At 42.5% G+C, this 23,566-nt stretch overlaps 2 protein-coding genes across 2 annotated transcripts; one reads left to right on the top strand and one right to left on the bottom strand.

Moving 5' to 3' along the window:
- Positions 1–6,587: 6,587 nt before the first annotated feature.
- On the bottom strand, positions 6,588–9,685 carry LOC133897739 (transcription initiation factor TFIID subunit 10-like). Its single transcript, XM_062338556.1, has 6 exons — positions 9,318–9,685; positions 9,178–9,242; positions 8,779–8,841; positions 7,803–7,860; positions 7,653–7,703; positions 6,588–6,889 (listed from the first exon to the last, which is right to left on the bottom strand). The coding sequence occupies exons 1-6, from the start codon at positions 9,471–9,473 to the stop codon at positions 6,809–6,811; spliced, it is 474 nt and encodes a 157-aa protein (XP_062194540.1). The 5' UTR covers positions 9,474–9,685; the 3' UTR covers positions 6,588–6,808.
- An 828-nt stretch (positions 9,686–10,513) lies between these two features.
- On the top strand, positions 10,514–23,104 carry LOC133897929 (pentatricopeptide repeat-containing protein At5g10690-like). The gene is made up of 6 exons (XM_062338759.1): positions 10,514–10,610; positions 15,706–15,938; positions 16,925–17,002; positions 20,222–20,290; positions 20,376–20,558; positions 22,817–23,104. Exons 1-6 carry the CDS (start codon positions 10,565–10,567, stop codon positions 23,102–23,104), a joined length of 897 nt encoding a protein of 298 aa, XP_062194743.1. The 5' UTR covers positions 10,514–10,564.
- The last annotated feature ends 462 nt before the right edge of the window (positions 23,105–23,566 follow it).

A 23,566-nucleotide genomic window follows, 5' to 3' on the forward strand; every position in this document is an offset into this window, starting at 1 on the left:
AATCTATGTCCGGTAATCCCGAAATACTTCTTAGCTTCCTCAAGATTTAAAAGTACTTGATTGAAAGCAGCGGAAAGGAGAGTTTTAATGGTTTAAAGATCTGCATCAAGGCTGTTAAGTCATCCGATTAATCGTGATTAGTCCACGATTACTCGTCTGATCGGCCATTGGGCACCCATTCGGCCTCGACTCTATTGGACAGCCTCGTAGCCCGATCGTCCGACTAATCCTCTACTAAACGCGATTAGTTGTCCGGTTCTGGGCGCTAACGACTTCCTGGATGTAAATTGGGCTTGAGAATTTCCAGCCCAGTAGGATTTGAGCGTAGACGTCACCTCCACTGTTCTCTTCTACCTAATAAAACTCTAAAATTCAAATAATTTATCAACTTTATCATTTATTCTCATCCTCTAGCCTCTCAGTCTCGTTATCAACTACAGATATGGAACCCTTTTTACTAATAAAATTAAATAAATAAATTAGGAAGAAAATTCGCGGATAATCTCCTCTTTTCTTTCACATCCCATTTCAAATCAAACTACGGTATCTCTGCCGACGTATTCATTTGGCGATGCTCTCATAGCGTACCCATATCTACGTATCTTGAGTTTATGATTGATATTACCACATCTAATACTTATGTTTTTGTTACAACGCATGATTATTTAGCTAGTATATTTATATACGAGTTTTACTCTACAAAGCTTGGGAACTCACATAGCTTGACTGCATTGTGCGAGTTCCAGGGGATCTCCATCCCTTGAGCTGTGTATGTTCTACAGAATGTGTGCCGCCAATGCAGTCCTATAGGACTCGTTTTTTTTCGATCTGACTGGATCCGTTTACACTTCAGTTCGTAAGCTCTTAATTAAAATTCAAGTTCTTTTCCTTGTGAAAGCATCTAACATTCTCTTAATAAAATATAAATCCGATGTATCTGAATAACTGCATGGTGAAGCGATGGTTGTGGAAATTCAAGGAAGTTCCCCGGTGACTAAAGCAATAATTGTCTGGACAGATTCTTTCGTCAAGCGAACGTTTGGTTCTTAAGAAATAGGATTGTGAGAAGAAAGTCAAGAGGAGCTCGCAGTTGACATTCGTGCAGCTTGAAGAATGGTATTGCTGCAGCGGACTTTCTGCTATTGTATACGGTCTATGAGTGCAGAAGCAGTGAGTCTATTGTTTGATAATGTGCAGCAAGTCAATGGGCCTTCCTTGTGAGGGTAAACACGAACTAATCAGAACGTGACTCGGGAACTGAAATATTATGTTAGGCATTAATCTGATCGCTGATTGTTGAGGTCTTAAAGGTTTGCTGCATACCACAGTTTGTCCATTGATTTATTTGTAAAAAATCCATTAATTTATGCAACTGTTGGGTGTGCGAGATAGATTCTCAGACGGTAGCCCTTGAAATTTCCAGGGAAGAACGTTGAAAAGGATAACGGTGACTGATAGGCGCAACATTTTGATTTGACTTCGATATTACAAGCGTGCATGCACAATTGCACATCAATGCGTGTGTTCAAAGGTTGCCGCTGTTATTTATACAAGAGGTTGCGGCTTCCAAGTTATATTATCATTTGAATGGATACAAAGGCAACTCCCTTATCGTCCTGTTTAGTTCAGCTCTTTCCTGAGAAACTTTTCTGATAAATTGACTTTTTAAAAAAGCAAATGTCTAAAGAGAAACTGACCGTTTAGATACCTGATTTTTCTTTAAAGTGATTGTCTAACCTGAGTGTATAATAACTAATATGCCTCTAAATAGTATGATGACATATCTGTTTATTGATTATTTTTGACATTTCTGAACCAATGCCATTTCTGAACAAACGCTAAACATTCTAGTACTAGTAATCTCATATAGCAACACATTACTTCATCACTTCCTTGTAAACTGCTGACTCTGCCTTTCTAAACCCAAAGAAATAGGTGCCTACACCCTACTAAAAAAATCTACTTATTCAACTCATGCCACATTTGCCCAACCAAAACATGTTTAATTTCCAATCTTATTCGTGCTATGTTCTTGTCAACATGAAGCAAGCTGATCACTGGGAATCAGCTTGAGCGTGCTGATCACTGGGAGTACGCCCTGTCAGGCAGAGCCACCGGCCTGAGCTCGCCGCCCCAGAGGAAGCTGGAGTACCACTGCGTCGAGTACCTCTGGTACCTCGTCCTCGCCGTCGAGCTGAACTCAACACTGTAGACGACCATACGGAGTAGCCCTTCCTGCATGCAAATGAGAGAGGTCAGAATTCAGAGCACACGGCATCAGTTTCAGATAGCTTCATGCTCTTCAGGCAAAGGAGGTATCAGAGTTCATAAAAATGACATCATTGTCAGTCTCTTTCAATATTATCACCATCAGTTGCAGAGTTGAGTGCATTCTCTCCCTCTAAAAGTTGATTACATTCTCTCCCTCTAAATTAGCAAAACCCACTACACCGTATCACCATCATCACTGAACAATCTGTGGTCATATAATTTCTGGACATGCGCGGTATCTGGGCATTTGCAAGCTCTGAATATTTTCAGAAATTTGAACAACTGAATCTGCAACCTCTGAATATTTACGGAAAGTTAAGGAAACGGAGCATACGTCCGTTAAATGTCAGCTTTAAAATATTCACCAAAGTATGCACTAATAGGATTGGGACCTTGACGGAAAAGGTAATAAAACCTACACAAACCGTCTTTATATCAGGACGAAACATTATGGAGGGTGTAAAAATCTTACATGAGACTATCCATGAATTACATAGGAAGAAACATAATGATGTGATTTTGAAACTTGATTTTAAGAAAGCCTATGATAAAGTGAAATATCCCTTTTTACAACAAATCTTGCGAATGAAAAGATTCTCCACACAATGGTGTGAGTGGATACAAAACTTTGGATCAGGAGGACACATAGCAATTAAGGTCAATGATGAGGTTGGCTTCTATTTTCAAACGCACAAAGGTTTAAGGTAGGGTGACCCCTATCACCCATAATTTTTAATATTGTAGCAAATATGCTTGCAATATTAATATTAAGAGCCAAAATGGATGGATAAATAACAGGTTTGGTTCCACATTTGGTAGATGATGGTCTGTCTATTTTACAATATACAGATGACATCATCATTTTCATGAACCATAATTTAGAGCATACTAAGAATACGAAACTCATCCTTTGTATGTTTAAGAAGCTCTTGGGGTTGAAAATAAACTTCCACAAAAATGAGCTATTTTGCTATGGTGAGGCAAAGGAATGTGAAGACCAATATACTCATTTATTTGGCTGTAATACTAATACATACCCTTTTAAATATCTCGGCATTCCAATGCATCACCACAAATTAAGAAATAGTGATTGGAAGAAGGTTGGAAATAGATTCAAACGGAAATTGAGCAGTTGGAAAGGGAAGATGATGTCAGCTGGAGGCTGATTAGTGCTCCTTAATTCGGTCCTCAGTAGCCTCCCAATTTTCATGATATCTTTCTTCGAGATCCCTCGAGGAGTCCTCAAAAGGCTGGATTATCTACGATTTAGATTTTTCTGCCAAGGAGACAGTCACAAGAAAAAAATATAGACTAACACGTTGGGATATTCTTTGCCTACCCAAGGACCAAGAGGGTTTGGGAATTACCAATCTTTCGGTCAAGAATATTTGCCTCCTAAGCAAATAGTTTTTTAAGCTACTTAATAAGGATGGGGTTTAACAACAACTGCTCAGGAATAAATATCTTGGCTCCAAAATGCTCACACAAGTCTAAGCACGGCCAGGAGATTCACATTTCTGGACTGGTCTTATGAAAATTAAAAATAATTTCCTCAAATGGGGGTCTTTTCATGTACAGAATGCGAATCAAATTCGATTCTGGAATGATATTTGGCTGGGTAAAAGCCCACTAAATCATCTTTATCCCTTGCTATATCAGGTTGTAAGACATAATCATGCCACGGTAGCGGAAGTAATGAGAAGCATACCTCTTAATTTATCCTTCTGCCAACCGATCACCGGGAACAAACTAATTGAATGGCAACAATTGACGTTGCAACCTGTTCATATTCAACTTTCTAATGATAGAGACATTTACAATTAGGATCTGAATAGGAAATGACAATTTACTGTCCAGTCGATGTACAAATGCTGAACCAACCTATCAGTATCCCAAACAAGTGGCTTTGGCAACTAAAACTCCCGTTAAAAATAAATTTTTTCTTATGGTACATAGATCGTGGGGTGATTTTGATCAAAGATAATCTGGTCAAAGAAATTGTAAGGGCAGCCTCAAGTGTGCTTTTTTAATCATAATGAATCTATCCGACACCTCTTTTTTGAATGTTCTTTAGCTAAGATTATCTGGTATATAATCAGAATAGCCTTAGGGATAAAGAAATCGAGAAACATGTCACATATGATTGATACTTGGTTACGGGAGATAGGAGTTAAGAAAAAGAGAAGAATCTTAGTTGGGATATCAGTAATGTTTTAGATTATTTGGCTCTGTCGTAATGATATTGTGTTTTATAAAAAACTATTATGTCATTCATGCAGGCACTTTTTAGAGGTAGTTACTGACTAAGATTATAGAAACTGCTTCACATGGAAGATTAGAGAGAAGAGTTTCAGTCGGTTTGTTATATGCTGGTGGTGGTGGCAATGGAGCTCTTTGCTAAGCACGGGTGGTTATGTAGTTATAGATTGTAAGTTTCATGATATTTTATTTTTTAGTTTTTTTCCTCTCCGTGTGATGTTGGCTACTTATACAGAGATATTATAATAATCAAATGTTGGCTGTATGTATCTAACGATAAAAAACCCAGATGTTTATCCATTTTCTAAAAAAGTTGGATCGGAGAGTTTTCGGAGGAACTTTGGACAAGACATTTGATTTCCTGCAAAATTCCTATGTTTCCGACTCCAAATGGGACTGAACTAGTAGTCAGCAACTCTCGCAGCTCAAATTATCCGAAGATAGAAAAAAGGGAAAAGTTTCGACATCAGTTTATGGTTTGGAGCCTCCCCAACACATGCAGCTTCACACCAATTTGCCCAACCAACGCAGGAACCCCCCAATGTAGCCAGTTAGTGACTGTTATACTTTTCACGGAACATGTACAGTAATCTCTGGCAAGTGGGGTATATTCGCAGCAATGTAGCTAGTTAGTGACTGTTATACTTTTCACGGAACATGTACAGTAATAAATAAATTGTAAGCGACCAAGTGAACAATTCGAAGCTTGGCACAATTCAACAAAATGATTTATTTTGTCGACTTCAGGCTCCGAAATTTTCCACTTGACCTATGATGTTCTAGTTTTTTCAATCGACGATTGCAGTAACTCAGTTATTTTTATCTCACTACTGTCATCGTGACACTTACTTATGAGGTTAATTACGCAGTTTCACTCATTTGGATGCGACTCGAGAGATTAAACGAACTGAACTTGACGAAGTTTCTTGTTGTCTTATGCGCGACATCAACTTGACGTAGCGCTGAAAAACAGTTAACCAATGATACCGGTAAATCGCAGAAGAATATTCCAACGATGCCAGTTTTCTACTGCGCCCATTCAATGATTTTCACTTTATGCTACACATCAGTTACTGTCTAAATTTTTAAATGATATCATTGCGCCGGCCATATTTTTTTCTATTTCTCCTAGATCGTCAGCAAAAAAAATGGTTGTGATGAAGTCAAAGTTTTCTCTTCTTCATTTTTTTGTCACTTCATGCAAGTGAAAACACTGAGATAGACCTGAGAAACTTCTGATTATAAATGTCCATGTCGATGGTCAGGCATATAGAAATTGGAGAGTGACCAGACTATGCAAATATTTTAAATGTCTGATGGTGGGTTGGTGGCCTAAGTATGATACTAGGGCAGGTCCCTTTCAGAAATCCAAGCTGCGTTGAAAATATGATGTGTCAAGTTTTTCTTAAAAAAATTGTAGGAAGAAATTTTATTCATGTTGACGAATTAACAAAACAAAACAAAGTCAAGCATGCATGGTACAGTTGATGGAAATATGAGGCGACCTTTGCATGTCTGCATGTAATTTTCAAATGTTGTGCTATACACAAAGCAAGGACACGATCGATCAGTATGGTCATGTGAAAGTACACACTAATCACTCGATCAATATTGAGGAATAAGAGACTTAGAATTGTGCAAAGAGATGGCTAGAGCTCATATTGCTAGCAAACTAGTGTTCCTCAAGACTATATGTAAAAAATGATAATCTAACCAAACATCGTAGGCCATTCTTTGATCAATGATACAATGTCATGGATAGCGTTCATAGTCGATTTGTTGCAGATGCCAGCAATGCAATTTGTGAAATTTACCTTCACTTAATCAAGTTGGTACAAAGTGCACGCACATTTGGCTTCAGTTCCTGCAATTGGCACTGGAGATTGGAGAAGATAAACTAGACAAATTTGATCTCCAGATCATCTTCTCCAGGCCTCCTTGCGAGTTGCCATTGGGAAAGTTGTTGCCAACCCAACCACCACAAATCAATGTTGAGCTTAAAAAGTCAATTTCTCGATGGCATCAACCACTGTTAATGGTGATCGACGAGCAGAAGATTGGCAGATAATAGCAGCTTAGTAAATAGAGAAGCAACCGATGGTGGTATCACAAGCTAATGGTCAATAATACATCACGAACAGCAATCGAGTACACACTTTGGAGGTTATGTTAGTACACTGTTATATCGAATTGGGCAAGAATGCCGACATGGCCATTCATTTGGTATGCTCCCTTTATGATTCCGAGTTCCACTTGGTCCATGTTGGCGTGATCAAATCTACTCCTCTCTTGTTGAAGGAGTCATCCCTGCTGAAGGGTTGTCTGCGAAGTACTCGGGGTGTTTCAAGTTCACACCATGCTGCAAGCAAAATTTCACGTGAGCATAATACCACAATTGAAGCATATATTAATGTGGCAGTTAGCATCATCCATCATCCACAACTCGGTCCTCTTTCTTGCAGTGATAACTAGGGTGATAACTGGTTTCATCAGTTCAGAAAAATAAAAACAAGGTATTCTAATCTCCCTGTGGCCTAGTATGTTTTAGTGACTGGCATATCCATAGCAAAAGATGGTTGTGTAGCTCGCTGTTATAAAAGATACAGGTCACATGTTACCTGATGTCACTACTGCTGGACTTGGACATGTCTGGTCTAGCATTCTTGAAAGGAGAAACTAAGGGAGTCATTTGTGAATTGTGATCATAAGACCAGCAAGTGCGCAGCATGTCCAGTATATGCTTAAACTGTCAGAAACAGTTGAGTCTGCCATTATGATTTTTGAGGGGTTGTGAGGATCTCAGAGCATATAAAACTGAATCTATATTACCTATTTGGGTTTAAGGAAACCATCATCAAGCAATCCTTTTTGTCTAAAAAGGGTCAACTAAACGCATTCTACCAATAGTGAATCTATACAGGTTCCAGTGTAGAGATTCAAGTTCCAATACAACTATTGTTGTTCTCTGTGCAAACCCAATAATGTGTGCCTGACTGACTTTTTTTCCCTCTCAAGAATATACAAGAAGTTCCCAACTGACTTCAAACATGTGAAAAATGTAAGGATGGTCAGCTACTGCCCTGAAAAAGCAAAAGCTTGGAATCAATAGGAAACTGGTTTACCTCACACAAGGCTTTAGAAAGATCATCCATTGTTAAAACAAGACGTCTATCCTGCAGAACAATAAAATGTGTAATCAGTAAGCAGTAGGGATGTCAGGGCTATTTTGTGCTATGAATAACATGAGAAGATCAAATACGAAGTAAACTCACCTTAGGTTGTTTGCTCTTATTGTCTTTGATAGGTGCTGCTACCCTGGCTTTGCAGTGCCTAGTTTAAGGGAAAGAATAATAATGTAAAAAGCAAATTAGCTCACAAGGTATATTTGATTGTGACAAGTTATGACGTACCCACACCATAAACAGTTCGACGCAACAGAAGATGCAAGCTGACAATTTTGCACAAAATAAGCCAAAACAGAACAAAGAACATTTGTGTCTCAAACCTACATGGTTCACACGAATAACTTCTGATCTTTGGAGCATGCGAAATGCATCAGAGAAACAGCTTCAAGGCTAACAACATAAGAAGCGCAAGGCCACAACTTTAATAACCAGAGGAGGACAGATATAAAATCAAGCATGTAATTTAGGCACATCAAGTTCTGTGCACAGAAACTTCATATATTTTTCTCGTCCTTTGTCTAAACACAAAAAGGGTAACTCCTTTAACGAGCAAAAACTCTGGGAGATCCAGGAAAACCTGGGATAGTTTATCATATTTCAAGAGAGGTCATATTATATTGGTTGAAGCTTCCGGAGTATAATGGAGATCTATTCTTTTCCTACCAAAAAGTATCCAAAGGACTGAAAATCAAACACTGCTGTGGCATCGGTAGTTTGCAAGAGTGCCAGATCACATAATGAATTTATGTTTCATGTTTCCATATCTGGATATGCTTCAAGGATAGCAGAGTTGCAACAATCATAGATACAACTTATAAATGCACAAGTAGGAGTGTAACATGATCTGAATGGATAAGTAGGCGCTTGAAATGTTCTGATGACAGGAAATGTTTCGATATCCCATTAATCATGAATGAATTATTCTACAAGAATATTATATGCAAATAGAAGCTTTGGAACCTGAGAAACTAACAGAAAAGAAATTTAGTTGCACACAACATATAATTGCACGGAAGATATGCAATGACATGTGAGAAAACTAATGAGATTGTAATTCACTTACTGAAGAGAATCGCTTGCAACGTCCGAAAGGAACTTCTGGGTGGCTACAGCAATCAGTCTCGTTCTGCAAAACACAAAATCAGAAGATACGAAAGAATCCATGTGTTTAATGTGGACCAATAATCACCAAGTTGAATGGGGGAACCACAGGATCCCCCTCTGACTAGAGTAGCAACACGCCACAAATAATCTTAGCACAAGAAGAGCTGAACAGTAAATCATCTAGGTGTGGCTCCATCGGATTCGTCACCATGCGTGCAAGAAAGCAAGCAACTCCTATTCCTACTTCATGATTCCAGGCAGTGAGCAAGTCTGAGTCTAACTACTACCAATCGAGCCAACCCTGGGGGGAAGACAGAAGCATTGTTAAAGAGAGGTTGAAGCGAGAACGAGCACTCACAGGCGGAGGTCGGGGCAGTGGAAGCCGCTGCGGCCGAGATAGTGCTCCACCAGCTCGTCGGGAATCTGCCGCGCCACAAAACCAAGCATCAGGGCCAAGCCGATAAAGAAGAAGGCGAGAGGGTGGGGGCGGCACAGTACCGTGGGGGTGTAATCCATGAGGGAGGAGAGGAACTCGGTGAGCGCAGCCTCGTCGTCGTGCCGACCGTCACATCCGCCACCCACAGGCCCGCTCATGCCCGGACCCATGCCCCCGCCGGGGCCTCCACCGCCGCCGCCGCTGTTGCTGCCCATCATCCTCACGTCCGCCCGCCTCGCTGCGAGCAGCTCGTAAGATCCGAGCGGGTAAGAATTGCACGGATCGCTAGGACGAAAGGCGACGGCAGCGCTCACCCAGGGGAGAACGTCGCCGCCGGCGCCGGCGACTCTGGAAGCGACGACGATGGCAGCGGCTTCGACAAGAGAGGTGGTGAACACGATTAAAACGGGCCGTGTTTGGGCCGGAGTCGAACCGAGCCTTCTTTCCAGCAGCTCATGTACGGCTCAGAATTCTGCGGCGATCGTGGCCCAACCGGTCCACCACCACCGACGGCCCCGCTTTATCCACTCGCTCCCGCGCTCGCGACACGCAGCGGCGAGAGAGGAGATGATGCTGAAAACGCCGCCGCGGTTCCTCACTCTCTCCGGGGGCAATAGCTTTTTTCCATCATACCGGAAGGCGGTCCCCAAATACTATCGTACCAAATTTTCTCGTTCATTTATTATCTAAACACTAAACAAAACCTGGTTTTCATCGTGTATAATAGCTTTTCCGCTGTAAACAGTAACTATAAGCTAAAAAACGAAAAGACATGTCGATTTTTTACATGCTTATAATTCATAAGTAACTTATTTTAACTAGATTCACTACAAATATTATGTATAATTTAAAATCTTATGATTTTAATAGTGTTTGAGTGACAAATAGATTAAAAATTTTGGTAAGTGGTATTTGGGCGAGCGCCATCGGGTCGTATGATAAAAAAGCTATTGCCCTCTCTCCGTCGGAAGCATTTCCTCTCCGTCGGCCGCGCCCGGACCGCGCGAGCCCCGATCCCGCCCGCTTCCCGACGCTTCTTCCAGAATCTTCTCCTCCCCTCGCCCCCCCGGCCGCCGCCTGCGCCCACGCCCCGCCTCCACGTCCACCGACCTCCGCCGCCTCACCGCCCGCATCGTCGACCTCACCCGCCGCAGGCAGCTCGCCCAGGTTCGCCCCGCGTGCCCTCCTCCCCCCGCCGACGGATTGTTTTGTTTTTTGTTTTGCGGGTGATGACGCGGATGTGCGGCGTAGATCATGGACGAGGTGGAGGCGGCGGGCGCGCGGGGGCACGGCGCTCAACACCATCGTCATGAACGCGGTGCTGGAGGCCTTCGTGCGCTGCGGCGACGTCGACCGCGCGCTCCGGCTCTTCGAGGACATGCGCGGGCCCAGGGGGTGCGGCGTAGACGGCGTCTCCTACGGCATCCTGCTCAAGGTGTGCGGTTTATGTTTGTGCGAGCAGCCTTGAGGCTCTTCCCTCGTTGTGTTGGGACTCCGGAGGATTCGGTGTCAGAATTGGATTGCGCAAATATTCATGTGGTCAATTGTTTGTTCGAACTGGTAGTGAGTAGTGGTGAAATTGGGGCGGACCGAAGAAGAGCTATGTGAGTTGAAACAACATAAACTATCCTTGCAATCTATACTAATAATGTGTATCTAGTGAGTTATGCCGTTTGGCATTGATAGAAAACATGTTCGACAAACAAAGGATCATTACTCTTCTCCCTATATGGAACAGAACCAAGGTTCTTAAGGTGTCGCCTAGGCGATAAGGCGCAACTCAGTTACCACATGGGCAAGGCATTGCCTCGTTGCGTTACGTGTATTCCTTCTCTCCCTTGATTCTACCATCTCCCACCCTTCTCTGTCTCAATTCAACGGTTTGCTGTAGTTGCCTGCTGTTCTCCATCTTGATTTCGCCATGGCCTGCCCATCTCTGGCTGATTCTGCTAGCTCCTGCCTTCTCTAGCCACGCCACCCTTGCTGATCTTGTCAGTTTTGATCGGGAAAGAGGTTGCAGGAGCGTGGAGCACCGGAGTAGGTTGAGAGGAGCGGAGGAGTTGAGGCGGCACTGCTCAATGTGGAAGGGAGCATCGGGGGTGATGGAAAGAAGCGAAGAGGCGGCGGCAGAAGGAAACCATGCGATGGTTGGTGGCTCGTGGAGCTGGAGGGGGTGGGTGGGTGGATGGGTTATGATGTTTGCTGGTCTTGGATGGGTTACAATGGGCTAGCTTAGATTGAGTGGGCTTGCGAGGTTAAATGGGTTGGCCCCTAAACTGGTCCATCTCTTTGCCTTAAGAACCGTGAATCGGAACTCATTAATTATACACGTTCTACCCTCAATAGGATGTGATATGACAATTATTTTCCCCTTCGGAGAAAACAGTTTTGGTAGACCAAGGAACCATGGTTGTCAAAATATCTATTCTATAGCGTGATTCTACAATTTTATGATCTAAATTGATTGGACTGATTTTACGATTCTAGTCAGTAGAATCTGCAATTTAACCATTCTAATAGTTATGATCCTATGATTTGCGCTTTTACTGCAAGAGTTCCGATCCGATTCAGAATCTATGGTTTTAACAAACCTTGCAAGGAACAACCACCCTTTCTAGAATGTAGGTAGATACCCCAAACTGCTCAAGGAAACTTGTATTTGTTTTTTAGTGGTGATACATTGGTACTAGTAAATTTAGGAATCAATAGCCCTCACATTTTGATCTCCTATGGTTGCTTTCACTGCCCCCTACGGGCAGCCCAAAACCAAGGAAATTCATTGTAATTTGCTAACCAGAAGCAACTTGGTCATGATTGTTAGGAATAACAACTTGTATTCAATAATCAATAGTAGCCCCTAGGGGCAATATATAAGGTACAGGAGGAGTACATGATAATGACTCTAGTAACCTAACCTATACATAATGGATAAGGACTATATATTTCTAACACCCCCTTAAATGTATGGCGTATGCAATAGCATTACATTTGTAAGAGGTGATACTAAGTAACAAACTTAAACTAATACATCAAAAAACTATCTCTACAAAGTCATCGTAGAGTGAAGTCTTGTAATCATGCCGAATCAAGTCGAAGAAGTGCAAAGCAGAGCATACTAAGTAGAGTTGTGCTGATGACAACAAATGAATGTCCTTGGTTAAGAATCACAACAAAGCGACGATAAGTAGCAAGACGATAAATGAAAATTGTCACTAGAGCTACGGAAAGAACAAGATGACACAAGAATGTCCTAGACCAAGATGACGAGCAGCAAGACAACAAACAAAGTTGTCACTAAAGCTATAGAAATATCTAGATGGCTAAGTTACATCAATAACGAGGAGAAAAGAAATTGACTAATTGCCGAAGGAATATGTGGACTCGCACGGCATAGACGAACTCAAAGTGAGACTGAATCTTGAATGTGGATATAATGGAAAAACAAAGACTCTAATACGAGACTAAGACACACAGCCTAGCGATAGCACCACCACATAGCAACTCACAAAGCATCGAATACCTTTCCTAACCTAGCTCATAACTAGGATGCAAAGGCTCACAAAGAGAGAAGCGAAGCAGCAACTAGAAGAGCAAGCAAAGCAGTAGAGAACCATAGATCATGGAGCTAAAGCTGATGGCAAAGATGCTAACAAACAATAGGTGAAGCACAATGCAGTGACAACAGATACATAGTAGATCAGCTGCACGGTGGAGCAATTTGTTGAGCAGCGCTGCAAATCCTCCGGTTGAGCGGCACAGAGGACCAAGACACGACAGATCGATCCATAGAGCAATGTGATAGGTCCTCCCATTATCATATGAACGACAGATCCATAGAGTGGTATAAAAGCATACACTGACGCGGAAGAGCCCAACCGGGAGAGTAGTAGTGGAGGAAACCAATCGAGGGAGAGCGGGCGAGCCGATTGTGGGTGGGTGAGCCCAAATTAGAGGCGGAGTCGGCGGGGAGGTAGTGCTGCTGAGCCGACGGGGAGGCTGCGACGCAGATCGATCCGGGTGGAGCAGAGAGCTAACAGATCCGAAGGTCGACGGCCGTGGAGGTGCAAGGTCAGGCGGAGTCGGTAACAGGCAGAGTCGCGGAGGCTGCCAGATGCCCAGATTGGAGGAGCCCGGAGGCTAGCGAAGAGCTGGCTCATGCGGCTTCTAGAGGAACCCAAAGGTTGGCAGAGAGCTAACTCGTGTGGCGCTCAACAGCACGTGACCCGACAGACAAAGGCTCTAGTGGGCGGGTGTGCGGATCCGTAGGGAAAGGACAACGGTGAAAGTGGATCTAAGCAGGGACCCGTGCGGATCAGTAGGGGCCTGTGTGGATCTGTCCGGCGTTGGCTCCCCCAGGCCCCTACCGCGGAGCTATGGAGCGGCGAGCAAAGGCGGGTGGGGGTAGAGCGGCCTATGGCGGCACGGACACACTAGCGCGGGGAAGGACAATGCGTGACAGGTCCGATCGGCCGGGGCATCAGCGGGAATAAGCCAACATGTTGATGCCGACGTGATGCGTGATGAAGCTAACTGGAAGAGCGAGACCAACGGGAAGAGAAAAATATTAAACAGTGGTGGGTGGATTAGATCTACATCGGGACGAGTTGCTGTGTCCCTAAAAGAAAAAATCCAAACCTAGCTATGATACTATGTTAGGAATAGTAACTTGTATGCAATAGTAGTCTCTAGGGGTAATATATAGAGTACACAAGGAGTACATGATAAGGACTCTAGTAATCTAACTTATACGTAATGGATAAAGACTATTCCTAACAACAAAAATTGTCACTAGAGCTACGAAAAGACTAAGATAACATAAAATGCCCTAGATCAAGAATTACAAACAAAACAATGACGAGTAGCAAGACAACAAAAGAAATTGTCACTAACGCTACGGAAAGATCTAGATGGCTAAGTTGCATGAATAACGATTGAAAAGAAATCGGCTAATTGATAAGGAATATGTGGACTCACACGATATAGACGAACTCAAAGAGCGCCGAACGGACTTGGATGTGGATGCAACGAAGTTGCACAGACTCTAAAACGATATTAAGACTCATAGCCTAGCGATAATACCACCACACAATGACTACCACAATAGCAGCAACAGTAGCAAAATCTAGCAAGCAACGGCACACTACAGACTACATCAGACCACATACAACAAAGGAAAAACTGGCACGCAGCACCCCATCACCTCGACCCATAAGCCCAGCCAACAAGAGAGCAAAGACAGACAGAAAGACGAGCAGCAGAATAGCACAACCAACTCATGTGTGACAAAAGTAGCCCACGATAGCACTGCAATCGCCCACTGTTCGCAGCGGATTTTACGGCTGTGAAGGACCCGAGGCGGAGCCTGATAGAGCCCATGGCGTCACCGAGCAACAGGGCGGAGTGGAGAGAGGCGCCATGGGCGCACGGTAGGAAGCGATGTCCGATGGGGAGCGGCGTGCAGCGGATCCAAACCAGGGGCGGCACACCCGATCGACCACGGGAAGAGCGGCGTCGGAGGGTGGGAGAGCTTCGTGTGCATTGTGCTTGCAGAAGAGGAGGGGGGCCCCATGGCGGACATGTGGGAGTTTGCGCAGGACGTTAACGCAAGGTGCCACGCCCTACCCGCGGAGGAGCCGTCAGTAGAGGCAGCCAAATCCGGGTGAGCCGGCCGAAGGGAGGCGACCGAATCCGGGCAGGGCGGCCCCACGAGCGGCGGTCGGGGCGGAATCGGGGCGGGCCGGGGACAGCCTGAGCGGCAGTGGCTCCGCTGCACCTCAGGCAAATCTGGCCGGGTTGGGGCCGGGGCGAGCCGGAGACGACGGCAGAGACATGCAGCACAGACGGTCGAATCCGAACTCCTGGTCGGGGTGGACGGCTAGGATGCCGTCCCCTTCTGCGATGTGCGCCGCCTGCTCGGGCGTGAGGCGCCCCGCGAGGCCCGTGGCCGCATGCGTGTAGGAGTAGAGCACGCGCGGTCGGGGCGCGTGCAGGCGGCACGGGATAGGGCCTGGCGGAGGTGGGGCTGAGTAGGAAACTGACCGGCGGGACAGACAGCGACGCATGGTGGGCAGATCAACTCCGAGCGGTGGGTCTATGCGAAGGGGCCGGCGGGTCGACGCTGGACGGGTGACTGTGAGCCAAGAGGAACCAAGCGCAGGGAGAGCAACCGATGGGGGAGACGAGGCTGATCCGGCGAGGGAGAATAGGATCCGGGCCGAGGGAGAGGCAGATCTGGCCGGGAATCAATACTACTTCATGGGTCTTTTTTACATCATGGATTGTGGGAGATGGAACTCTGCTGTCGAGACAAAATGCTTTTGCTGTGCACTTCGTGACCTTTTGCAAAAATCTCTTTGTATTATGTGCTTATGATACTGATAAAATTTGTTAATGCCGCTAACTGAAATTCTGTACTAATATGCTTTTGAGTTTTTTTGGTGGTTATCGTAGGGGCCCTTTGCATTTTTGGTGAGATAATAAAGCAGGCTGGCAACAACAAAGATTTGAGACCTAAACCTCATATTTATCTTTCAATTATGAGAGCTTCTTCTACCAGAGGTGATGTTGATATGGCCATGCGATTGAACAAGCGCATGTGGCCAGATTCAGTGGGATCCATTAGCCGTGCAGCAAAAGAAGAGGCAACTGAGCTATTAATGGAAGCTGTTGTAAATAACAATCAGGTAAAAATGAAGCCTAGGATGAAACTACATTTTCTGACAATGTGATTTGAATTCGTTAACCATGCAATGCTTTGGCCACTTGGCTATTAGTTTTACCAAATTTTGACTAGGATAAGCAAAAGTATAAGTCCTTTGGAATTCATAATACATACTATGTAACAAGACACTAGCATTTTTTGTGTTCTGTGCTTACTATCGATACCCTTGCCAGGGGTGTATAGAAATATCTGCTATTAAAAGGTATTTACTGTTGAAGGGAGAGTTCTTATTCGATGACGAACTTATTTCTAAACCCTTCCACCAAAGTATATTATCATGTGGTTTCAATCAGTAACTTATTCAATTTCTTTGTTGAAGTGTTTTCCTAGGTCCATGAGGTTTCATTGCTGCTACAAGTATATCTTTTCCTTTTTGTCGTATGGCAATCAATGGATACAATATCAATATACGATTCTTTTGTTTCATAATTGTATGATCTAATGAAGCTTAGTATGATATGATGCTAAAAGTCTCGAGGGGACTAAGGCTCTGTTTGTTTCAGCTTTCAAATTGTGGATTGTGATCACAATCTGTAAGCTGAAACAAATAGATAGATTGTGCAATCCAGTTTTCAACAATTCAGCCTCTAGATTGTAACAATCTAGTAATCCGTCCTCTACCAATTTATGTAGATTGTGTAATTCAGCTTTTACAATTCAGCTTCTTACAATCTACAAATTATTTTTCATAATCTCTAGCTGAAATAAATAGGCACTAAGGGTTGTGGAAAGAATAAGTTTATTCCTGTGAACAGTTAAACTGCCTCCTACCTAAACGTTGTCAGATTTGGCCATGTTGCCAGATTCAAGGCAGCCAAACCATGTGCATGATTATGCTCATATCTCTCTGGATATTGTACTCCAGAATGTCTAACTTTACTTAGTTTCAACATTTTTCAATAGATCCTGTCCCTACTACTTAATGGCTACTGATTAAATCTTTTACAGATAGATTTGACCAGAGGGCTTCTAAGAAGAATAGTGAACGAGAAGGAATGCTTCTCTTGGACAAGTAGAGTAGGTCTGGTATGTTTCTTGTTCTTACTTGGAATTGGTCTCTTAAATAGTATACCGCTTCATTCCAGGGGCAGAACTAGAGTGTCTTTCCTTCGCACGAAGAGCACGTTGAGTTTCTGTGTTACAGTGTAGTTTGTGATTCAGTCTTGTATGTTTTGCCCCCTTAATCTATCTTTGGTTCTACTACCCCTACTTAATCTGTTGCTTTGGTTGACGATGCTACATAAAATAACTATAAATTTCTTTAGTATTGTTATATGTAGTTTTAGGGCCTGTTTACTTGGGTTGAGGTTTTTCCAAAAGCTGCTTTTGGCTGTTGACCTTGGAGAAGCTGCTTTTCCAAAAGCTGCTTATGTAAAAGATGTGTCCATTTGGCAATCCTGTTTTTGGATGGCATGGCTGATGGCTTTTGAGTTGAATGAAGTATGCAATGTATGTAATGCATATGACTGTTTGGAGTGAATGTATTGGTTTCTATAAACTGTTTAAGTGACCGACTGACTGTTGTTAATATTTGTAGAGAAAAACTAAAATATAAGGTGTATATACATGTAACCAGTATTATTGGAAATGTAAATAGTTGACCATCCATATATTTTAATTTTCCAAAACATGCGCGAGTCCATGTTGTGATCATTCCCTTGATTACAAAAGTACAAAAAAATGACAAGGAACATAACGTCTGGTCTATTCTCCCATGATCATCAAAGCATTAGCAATACTATGTTAAAACCAAGAAAAAAAATAAAATATATAGGATTTGGCATCAGCCCATGACTGATAAACAATTCAGCAAGGTGATAGATACTACATTAGTTGTGAAGGTGACACCCAATTTTGCTACAAATGGTTGTTGCAATCATTGCTCAATCCTAGCACCTTGTTTAGAGTCCAATTAATCCTTCTTTCCTTCTTTGTTTATTCTTGGGTCTAGAAAGCAGTCTGACTATCAGAGCACCTACTCTAACATGTTATGCAGAGACCTCTTGTTCTTCAACAGCACAAAATCCCAGAATTAAATCTAGCAATGGTGCAACTCGAATGTCAACAGAACAAGCATGTAAGGTCAATACATTCAGAAGTCAGAAGTAGAACAGAATGAGCACAAGTTTCATATCAAATTCAAAACCTTTTAAACACTAAGATATCATCGAGGATCCTGAACTGCTAAAAGATATGAGCTTGACAAAACCCAAACTACTTCATTACTCTTATGAGTTAGGACTATTGCTTCTCCTGTTCTCCATATGAATGTTCCATAAAATACACAGATTGTCTCATTTAGGTGGGATAGTGAACTATTGGAGAAAACAGAGCCTAAATTATGCAACACTGCAATCAGGTCAATAAATTGCTAGCTAGATAATTGAAGAACTTGAACAAGTTATGGAGCACAAGCAATGCAATGTGCAAATGTGCAGTCATGATAAGCTCTAGGTTGCCTCGATACGCGATACGGATATGCCGATACAGTGGGTGTGTGTGTATTATATATATGTATATTTTAAAAATAAGAATGCAGCAATTAAAGAGAACGATATGAATGATTCTTTGTACTAACAAATCGAGTACAAGTTCAAATATATAATACTAGTATACTAGTCTACTACTAGACTACAAGTTCAAATAGTGCACTACATCATACGGGATACAATGCACAAGGCCGAATAATTGAGATGGCTCTATATCAGAATTTATAAGTCTACTCCATCTTCAACAAATGTGCTCTCACTCTAGTATAGCTACTAGGTATTATTTTGTGGCAAAAGTTGCACTCTGGTTTGGCATTTCCTCCTGAAGGACCATTAGGCTCAAGTTTTCTAACATGCCTCTAAAGAGGATACTTAAGATCGTTGAGTTCATTCTCATCATTTTGAGCATCAGATCCGGCACCATCACTTGATTCATTGAGACTACTACCTTGCAGCGGAGAATTAGCACTACCACTTGCCATCTCTGAACAGCAAAACCCAGAAGAGAAATGAAAAATGAACTCATATCTAGAGGGCGGAGGTTACAGACAATCAACCAGGCAAAGGAAGGAGGAGAAAGGAGATGGCAACTCCTACCTGAAGCAAGGGAACAATTGCTAGCTGAATGGATGGAACACGCTGCTCAACGGTGGCCTTGATCGGCGGGAAGGAGTTGGCAACACAACGGTGGCCTCGGTCGGCAGGAAGGAGCTAGCGATGGTGTGACGCAATGGTGGCCTCGGCCGGCGGGATGGAGCAAGCGGTGGACGGAGTGATGAAGGCACATAGCATGCGATGGCTGGTGGCTCGCTCGACCCTCGGTGCTGTTCTGTTTTAGGGTTGCATTGAGATGGGTAAATGGGTTGAAATACTGGGCTCTTGAGATGATGGGCTTCAATATGGGCTTCAATTTGAGGGGTTATGGGCTGCGAAGTATTGGAGGAGTATCGGGATTATTTTTATTTAATTTTTGGGTTGTATTTTCCGATACTTTCCCAATACCGTATCAGAGATGTATCGGCGTGTATCGGTATCGGATATGTATCGTGATACGGATACGGCACTTCGGGGAACGTATCGGGGTACGCTAGGATAAGCTATCTTAAAACATGAGTCTGCAGTGGCGGGTAGTTACGTGCGAACCATAGGGGCACTCTCATAACCTCAACCTGCAAATGCTGAAGAAGCTGCCCAAGGCCGGTTTTTGGCTTCTAATGTATTGCGGGCTTTTGGAGGGTCTCAGCTTTTGAGAAGCCGCTTTCAAAAGCCTGCTGTTTGTTGGGCTTCTCGCTTCTAAGTGCTAGAAGCCGGAGAGAAGCCCAAACAAACATGATCTTAGTCTTCTGACATATGATATTGGCATGCCTCTTGTTCATACTTGATTTTAAAAGGCATGCATATGAAAGTTGTTTCAGCTTCTCTGTTATTGTTACTGCTTACTTTATACCTCTGCATAGAACAGTTGTAGTGTTCTATTTATATATTAGTATATAAATCTAGTTACTTAGACCACTTTAACTGAAGTAAGAGGCCGTTATCCCTGTTGATTTTAGTCTTGATTTGAAAAATTAATATGTCCATTCTGGCGTGATTTCCTCCCATTCTAAATTTCTACATACCTTATTTTGCTAAGTTATTGTGGATCCAGGAAGATATGGCAAACATTTCTTTAGTTTTGCCAGTTTTTTATAAACTTAAATGTGTCAAAGTAAAAGCAGAGTCATTTTTAAGTTTGTTTCTTTGCTGTTGCTAACAGGTTGCAGTTAAACTTGAAAGCTTATCTGGATTCACCAACTCTCTTCTAAGGCCCCATGTATTTCCACAGGTTGTATGTTTGTTACGTTCTTATTTTGTATCCCTTTCTTCACTTTGCTTGGTCAAATCTGATGTTCTGTCCATTGAGATTGTAGATTATTTTGAATGATTCAGTTGAGAAGTATATGATTCCATTTCAAGAATCCCGACCATTACCTGCTGACCTAATCTCGCGGAAGGCTGTGATGCGATTCATAGAAGATCGTGCTGTTCCCCTTGTGGATGATTGGGGTGGTTGCGTTGTAATTGTTCACCGCGACGATTGCACCAGGTACACTGTCTCCTTCAATCAGCGTCAGCAAGGTGAAAGCTAATGAAACAGTTGGGAGTGGTTTTAGCGGCAAGGACCAATATTTGAAAAAAAGGGAAAAATGTAAAAAAAACCCCCAAAAGTCACTTGAATTTTGACTCCCCTAAAAATTGTTTTGTTGCAAAAAAAACCCTTCAAAAGTTTGGTTTTGTTGCAAAAACATCCCAAAAATTTAATTTTTTAAAAAAAAATCACAAAATTCTAAAAAAATAGAGACAATTCTAAGACCTTGTGTGATTTTTTTTCAAAAATAATATCCTTTGTATCATATTTCATGGAGAGAAAGTTTGAAAAAAAACGTGCACCTCATTTATTAATTCGAGTTAAATGCATAGTTAATTATTTACTAATTCAAAAATTATGAAACCAATTTTTTTAGTGTTCTTACATGATCCTCTATCTTCTAAAAATACATAAAATCTTGAAATAGTTATTGCAACGTGCATGATTGAGTAAATATGTTGCAGATAGATTAATTCATAACTAATCTATAACACCTCCAAAATTAGTGAAACCACTTTTATTAGTTTACTTAAACAATTATTTGTGTAGAAAAAATAATGTAGAAATGACAAAGTTAAAATAACATGAGTTAATAAATGAGCTGCACATTTTTCTTTTTTTCCAAACTTACTCTCCATGAAATATGATGCAAAGGATATTATTTTTGAAAAATAATTTCACAGAAGGTCTTAGAATTGCTGTGTTACCTGGATATCCATGTCCAAATTTTTTTGCCGAGTCGGACACTCGCGTATCCGTGTCGGATTCCAAGTGGTATTTTGTGTGTCCCAATTTTTTTTGCCGAATCGGACGCCCCAACACGAGTCCGACTCCAACACCCGCACCCGTGTCCATGTAACACAGTAGAATTGTCTCTAGTTTTTTTAGAATTTTGTTGTGATTTTTTTTTTTGAATTTTTGGGGGGGTTTTCAACGAAGTCAAATTTTTAGGGTTTTTTTTTAACAAAATAACTTTTGGGGGAAAGTCAAAATTCAATTGACTTTTGGGCAGTTTTTTACATTTTTCCCTTGAAAAAATAGAGAGTTTTAGATTTTTTTTTCGCGGGTTCCCTATTAACTAGGCCTGCCGCAGGGTATCCAATCCGCGTATCCAAATCCATACTAGGAAAATTGGGTAGGGTATGGGTAACGATAAATTGTCCATTGAAGTTTGGATATGGGTAGGGTGTCACCCACATTAACCATCAAATACCCATTACCCATTCAAAAGTAACTTGTCTCATTAAATTATCTCTTCTGCCCCTATTTTCTCTCTCCGTGGAATTTCTCATTTCTCTCTAAGCTCACAAAAGATATTTCCTCTCTCTCATAACAGATCCCTTCATCCTCTCTCTCTCTCAACCCAAGAGATTTCCTCTCATTTAGAGGATCCTCTTAAGAAATCTCCCTCTCAGAGCAGCTGCTCTTCGGGGATGGAGCCGCTCCACGCTTCGTTGAATACATCAAAGAACTCGGCCAGCACTACTCCGTCGCCACGATGCCCATCTTGCGCAGCACCAGTGGCACCATTGTCGCTGATGAGGTGCTCACTAGTGTTAAGGTTATACGAGTCATCTCCTAGTTCTAGGGTTTCCCCATCAACCTCTATATATAGTGCACTCTAAGCCTCAATGTAATCTATCATTTGTGTAATCTATACAAACTTAACAACTAGGACGCCAGCTCTCTGTACTCACTTACCCGTTGGGTATCCATACTCCATTGGGGATTACTCACTTTATTTGGGGATTGGCAATTTGATACCACATGGGTACGGGTAATTTGTGGACATGGACGTGGGTAGCCCACACCCTCCCCAATGACAGGCATACTATCGACTCTTAGTGATTTTGGCCAAGTTTCCTATTTACACGAGACAATTAATAAGATTGAATCCTGTTGGCAGGTGTCATTTCACTGAAAATAGGATGGTTCATGAAATTGTAGTCAATCGTAATCTTTGTGCCACGTAAGAGCATAAATGCACAATTACTTGCTCAAAATACCTTTCACCTCTGTCAAACTTTGTGCCATGCTATAACACAATCGTGGTACTCCCAGTGTAATGCAATAATAATTGATATTCCAGTATTGCCCTGTGATTCTAGAAAAATTAACTTCCTTTTCAGCTGGATGCGCCTCTTCTTTCAATGGCGAGAGGACCACCCCTCTGCGTGCCTACTTCAACCTCTGTGATTCTAGAAAAATTAACTTCCTCTTCAGCTGGATGCGCCTCTTCTTTCAATGGCGAGAGGACCACCCCTCTGCGTGCCTACTTCAACCTCTGTGTTGCATGCCAATGATCTCCTCAGAGAGAAATCCGAAATGGTGGTTGTGGTGAAAAATGGCAACATGTATGAAGGTAGTTATGCATCCAGCTCAAGGCCCTTGGGTGTTTTCTCTGTTGCCATCATGTGGAAGTTCACCGGCAACTACTCATCAGACATCCACGACGTGGGCATCTCCCAGTTAACACTCGAGCAAGACACTGAAGCCTGCAATTGTGGCTGATTCTGTAGCTAGTTTTGTGGGTTTTTTTCCCCTTGCAGTGACTCCACATCGTCGCGCTGAGCAAAACAGTCATATAATGATCAAATAGTTTCTCGCTGTCTAGTTTAACAAGGAGAGCAAAATGTTTTGCCATAAGAACATGCTAGGCTGATCCTGACGTGTATGATGTTTTCTGATGAACACAGCGAAAGTGACAGCGGACCTGAGATTCTCGCCCAGTTTTTGGGTTGAGGCGCCAAGATGACCAGCATGGTCCTTGCTTGTTTTGCTGGCACCCCCGCTCTGGCCATTGTCCATATCACCAGAGTACCAGACTGCGAGGAAGACCTTTGCGTCTGCCTTTTGCCAAACTGGTCTTTTGCCAACCCTGGCTAGTATGCCCCAGAATCGTATGCTATTTGATTGCTGAATAAGCGTAGTGCCACTACGTTCCTTAATTTTTGACATTTTGGTATAGAAATT

Source organism: Phragmites australis, chromosome 17 (assembly GCF_958298935.1).
Source record: "Phragmites australis chromosome 17, lpPhrAust1.1, whole genome shotgun sequence".
Lineage (NCBI taxonomy): Eukaryota > Viridiplantae > Streptophyta > Magnoliopsida > Poales > Poaceae > Phragmites > Phragmites australis.